The 5,962-nt window shown below is 32.2% G+C and overlaps 1 protein-coding gene across 1 annotated transcript in view; it reads left to right on the forward strand.

Moving 5' to 3' along the window:
* Positions 1-1,300: 1,300 nt before the first annotated feature.
* LOC132036120 (uncharacterized) overlaps positions 1,301-5,962 on the forward strand; it is an 8,972-nt gene continuing 4,310 nt past the window's right edge. Inside the window, exons 1-7 of the mRNA XM_059426358.1 lie at positions 1,301-2,875; positions 3,003-3,155; positions 3,255-3,451; positions 3,555-3,765; positions 3,869-4,106; positions 4,398-4,539; positions 4,616-4,899. Of these exons, the coding sequence (XP_059282341.1) occupies positions 1,546-2,875; positions 3,003-3,155; positions 3,255-3,451; positions 3,555-3,765; positions 3,869-4,106; positions 4,398-4,539; positions 4,616-4,899 (2,555 nt within the window). The 5' untranslated portion in view covers positions 1,301-1,545. The remainder of the gene's footprint in view (positions 2,876-3,002; positions 3,156-3,254; positions 3,452-3,554; positions 3,766-3,868; positions 4,107-4,397; positions 4,540-4,615; positions 4,900-5,962) is intronic.

Genomic DNA, 5,962 nt, shown 5'->3' on the forward strand with positions numbered 1-5,962 from the left:
TATATATAGTATATATAGTATATATATTAAGTTATACATATATTTAGTATATATATTAAGTATATATATATATATAGTATATATGTATATATAGTATATATATTAAGTTATACCTATATATAAGTATATATAGTATATATAGTATATATATTAAGTTATCCATATATTTAGTATATATATTAAGTTATACATATATTTAGTATATATATATATATATAGTTATACACATATTTAGTATATATATTAAGTATATATAGTATATATAGTATATATATATATATATTAAGTTATACATATATTTAGTATATATATTAAGTTATATATATATATATATGTAAGTTATATATATATATGTATAACTTAATATATATATATATATATATATTAAGTTATACATATATTTAGTATATATATTAAGTTATATATATATATAGTATATATATATAAGTTATATATATATAAGTATATATATATATAGTACATATATATACATATATATAGTATATATATTAAGTTATCCACATATTTAGTATATATATTATATATATAGTATATATGTATATATATTAAGTTATACATATATTTAGTATATATATTAAGTTATACATATATATAGTATATATATTAAGTTATACATATATATAAGTATATGTAGTATATAAGTATATATACTATATATATTAAGTTATACATATATATAAGTATATGTAAGTTATACATATATATGTATACGAAAAACACTATTCTGTATTGCTGACTTGCTGTTAGGCTGTTAGTCAGTAAATATTTAAACTTTAATTATAAAGTTGTATAACATATGTAAATATACCTACAATATACAAATAAATACTATAATATATATATATAATACAAAAAACAAAAAAAAAACATATTTTAAACACTCCAAACCGGACCGCTTCCGGTTTGAGTTTAAAATCGTAAACCGAACCGGTCGTTAAACCGGAACCGTAATGGTTCGTTTTTTATCCGAACCTACGGTTCCTTAACCGGTTCCATAACCGGTTCCGGTTGGAACCGGTTGACACCCTTACTCTTGTCATTCGTAAATTAAAATGTTGATATTGCGGGTGGATTTGTTATTTAGTGGATCGGGTCAGTATGGGTCGGTTCTCTCTTTTTTTTTTTATTTTTTTTTTTTTGGTCTGGCTATTAGTTAATTTATGTGGTCCAGAAATATAAAAGTTCCATGCTAAGTCTGAGAAATTCGATATAATACCTTTTTAAGTGATATAGACATAGATAAGCGATTTTTCTATTGCAAACAAAAAAATATAATAAATTTACTTGAATTTGGATAATTGAGTCATCTGAGTAATGGTTGGCTGAAAAAATAACTAAGAAAAATAAATGAACCACCATTGACTTGGTCAACTAGCAAAAAGCTGGCAATGTAAAAACAAAGTCGGAATGGCAAAATGTACTGTCAATGAAGCATTTTACTATTATTATAGGTTCCCAGTGAAGTGAAATAGAGCTACCCCTTTTTATGAATGTTTTTCATATCATCAAAAAACCATTAAAAAAATGCAGTTGGCTCAAGTTGCTGGAAAAGTTTATCTTATGCAGTTAAGTAATTTTCTCTTTGTGTTGTCTGGAGTGTTAGTGATTTTATGTCCATGTGATGCAAGGAGCACAATTGATAGAAGCAGTAAGTTAGTAGACAATGGTGAAACTCTTGTATCTACTGGAAAAAAGTTCCAAATGGGATTCTTTTCTGATGATGGAGATCATTTAAACAGATATGTAGGCATATGGTATTACAAATTAAGTCCCAGAACCGTTGTATGGGTTGCTAAAGGGAATAATCCGATTCGAGGATCAAATATAGAGAATGAGGATAATTCCGTCGTCGTTGCTGAAGATGGTAACCTCATAGTGTGGTATTCAAATAGTGACTACACTTATTTCTCCTCAGGACTACCAAGTGATGAGAATTCTAACAGGACAGTAAAGTTGTTGGATTCAGGGAACTTGGTTTTAGTTGATGAATCGGGAGATAAACTATGGGAGAGTTTTTTGCATCCAACTGATACTTTTCTTCCTGGAATGACAATGGATGAGAATTTGAAGTTGACTGACTCAAAAAGTGGGAAGTACATATTTCAATTAGATCAATATAACAAGAAGACATATGTTATACGTCAGACGCAAGGCGGGATTCACTGGAAAGGGTCTGTACCTTTAGATAATTCTGGTAAAGGTAATTCTGTACCCTTCAGATTCAGTGAGATGCCTGCTTATGTCGCCTACTTATTAAACTTTACAGAGAGTGACATTCTCAATAACACAGGAACATCATTCAACAGAAAATATACTCCTATTGATTTTAAAACTTATGCCAACTACAGTATCAACAATTCTAATTTCGAAGGTACTAGACTCCTGATGAACTCCTCCGGGGAAATACAGTTCTACAGTTGGGATAAAGAGATATGGTCTGCACCAAAAGATAAATGCGATGTGTATAAAGCATGTGGAAAATTTGAGATTTGTAACAACAACGTCAACCATGAGGGGTCAGTGTGCAGGTGTTTGCATGGGTTTAACCCCGATCCTCGAGAGTATGACGAAGAAGGGGAACAGCAATTTTCAGGTGGTTGTTCGAGAACACCAGTTAGCTCTTGCGAAAGAGACACGTTTGTGGATTTGACGTCAATGAAATTTGGGAGACCGGACGGGTCTAACAAGAGTATTACCAGTGAGGTCTGCAGGAGAAATTGTCTGGGCAACTGCACGTGCCAAGCATACACATATTCTAATAATTCTGGATGCTGGTTTTGGTGGTCGAATCTCTACAATCTCCAGGAGAACTACGCTGGTGGCTTCAACCTCTCTATCCGCGTGCCCCATATTGGTATTTACCTTTTGGATTTAACTTATGCATACAGACAATGTAAATAAGAAGCCGATGTGTGACCATAAATTCTTCATTTAACCTTTTCTGATACCAACACTTGTTTCATTTCTTGAATTGGCTTCAGAAGTTGCAGTACAAGGACCATTGAGCACAAATACGGCACCTTCACGGGATCAGAGAGCCCTTGTTATTCCCATCACGCTAATTCTTGGAGTTATGATTTTGTGCGGTACTTGTTATATAATTTATCTGCACAGAAGAGCGGCAAGAAGTAAAGGTAATGATGCAGAACTTTCATCTGTCTTTCTCAAATTCAGCTTTTGGAGATATATTATGACTAATTTCGTAACTAATTACTTAGTTGGTTTGATTTTAGAAGCCCAAGATATTGTTTTAGGGCAGCCTATGGAGTACTTGCCTCATAGAGATAGTTCGGATGAAGATTTAATCACTGAAGATGATAAAAAACGGATTGATGTCCCGTTTTTCAGCTTGAATAGCATACTAGTTGCTACAGAAAACTTCTCCAATGCAACTAAGCTTGGGCGAGGTGGATTTGGACCTGTTTATGAGGTTTTGCAACTTTCTTTTTTCCTTTATTTTGTTCTGTGATTTCTTTAGCATTCAGATATTTTATTTTTCGTTATTACAACAATTCTGAGCAATATTTATACAGGGTAAGTTTCTGGGAGGTACATATATGGCAGTGAAAAGGTTGTCAAGTCAATCAGGACAAGGTGTTGAAGAATTTAAAACTGAAGTAATGTTAATCGCCAAATTGCAGCACAGAAATTTAGTTAGGCTTCTAGGCTATTGTGTTGAGGCAAAGGAAAAGATTTTGTTATATGAATATATGCCCAACAAAAGCTTGGATACATTTCTATTCGGTTAGTATATTCCCTTCCCAACCGCAAATCTCTTTGTAATGTTTTATGCAAATAGTTTTAGGATCGATTCTCTCAAAAGTTATCTGATAAACCTTGTAATTAGATCATGCATCCTGCCAATTATTGGACTGGAGGATTCGTTTCGAAATTATTTTGGGTGTTGCTCGAGGGCTACTTTATCTTCACCAAGACTCAAGGCTAAGGATCATTCATAGAGATCTAAAGACAAGCAACATATTGTTAGATGAAGAAATGAACGCCAAAATTTCAGATTTTGGCTTGGCAAGGATCGTTGAAGGCAAAAATACAGAAGCTAATACTAACAAAGTCGTTGGAACTTAGTGAGTTTCTTAGTACTGCTTTTAGCTTTGATTTGAAGGGCAATATACATATATATATATATATATATATATATACACACATATATATGTATATACACACACACACACATCTCTAAAACTTGGTTTAACACCTTAGACTGAATACCTCCTTGGTGAAAAGAAGAACAAAACAAGGTATTAAGAAGAATAAAACATGGTATTGTTTCACAATATGTATAGTTTGTTTGATGTTTTCTGTGTGGTTAACAAAAATTAGGTGCTAAATTTCCTATTTTGGAACATTATGAACAGTGGTTATATGTCACCGGAGTATGCATTGGAGGGACTCTTTTCAATCAAGTCTGATGTATTTGCCTTCGGAGTGGTCCTACTCGAAATCATAAGTGGGAAGAGAAACATGGAATTTTTCGAAGATGTAAACCTCACTGGTTATGTAGGTATCAAAAGTTCGTACATTAATCTGTTATTTTGTTTAAAGATTTCATTGACTCAAAAATAACTAATCACAGATATGGAGACTGTGGATGAAAGATAGGGCATTAGACGTGATGGATCAAACCATTGTTGAGTCGTGCGATGAAAAAGAAGTTATAAAGTGCGTGAATGTGGCACTTCTGTGTGTGCAAGAAGATCCAGCTGAGCGCCCCACAATGTCAAATGTTGTCTTTATGCTTGGAGGTGAAAGCATGACACTTCCGAGACCAAATCAACCAGCTTTTATCACACGAAGAAATAGTGCTGGTGCAAGTACATCTTCTTCCTCTTCTAAGCTGTACAGCTCTTCCAACAATGGGTTGACGATAACTCAACAAGAAGGCCGATGATATAAGATGTACATTAAATGCACGACGAATAAGCAAAAGTATTTCAGCAGTATATCTTTTCTTTTAGCTCTATGTGGATCTTTTGTTAAATTATTTTGGCAAGCAGAATAACCGATTTCATTTAGTCTCTGATAAGAATCATATCTCTTTTATCAATTAAACTTTGCTGAACCTGACACTGATTCTCAGATGAGGAGTCCTAAAAATACAGTATTATTTGCTAGCATATTTCAAAAAGCTTTTGATCCTCCGGGACTTCTATTTTGCATATATGTAGGCTTAGTTTTATGCTTACAGTATTGTCTCGGCTGGATAGCTCACTCCTCAAGGCTTAATAACATTTGTATCCTCATACCAAATGCATTTACCTCATCTCGTTTGTATCATATATCTTTCAAGAATGACTAGGGATGCTTGTAATTGTGACACAGCACCCTCAGATCATCTGTAACCCTTCTCCGAAGATGAATAAATTGCGTAGTTGGTTAAAAGAATAGGCTAATCCTACATCAACAAATACGGAAAAAAAAGATACTTTATTCTAGTGACGCGTTATCACTTGTGGAAAGATACAATCGGTTATTCTGCTTGTTTAAACAGTTAAATGAAAAATTCACATTGAGTTAAAAGAAAAAATAACTAGTAGATGATTTTTTAAAAATTGGATATTTACATCTATATTATCGATCTTCTTCTTGAGTTATCGTCAAGTCATTGTTGGAAGTGCTGTACCGCTTAGAAATAAAGGGACTGCTGGAGAAAGTTGACTTGACCTACATTTTCTTCACGTGTCAATCACTTCATTTAAAAAAAAAAAAAAAAAAAAAAAAAATTTTGTGTGGCTTATATTCCCGTTTATAATATAACTTGCAATATATGCCCAAATGCGATTTAATTAAATACATGCCTATTCACTTTAATTACTACATTTTACGCTGTATTTTAAAAATAACTTTTAAAAACATTCTAATTATTATATATACAAAATGATTTTATGTACCATCACTTTAGTTGAATTAAAAGTCTTTGAGA

This window comes from Lycium ferocissimum, chromosome 11 (assembly GCF_029784015.1).
Source record: "Lycium ferocissimum isolate CSIRO_LF1 chromosome 11, AGI_CSIRO_Lferr_CH_V1, whole genome shotgun sequence".
NCBI lineage: Eukaryota > Viridiplantae > Streptophyta > Magnoliopsida > Solanales > Solanaceae > Lycium > Lycium ferocissimum.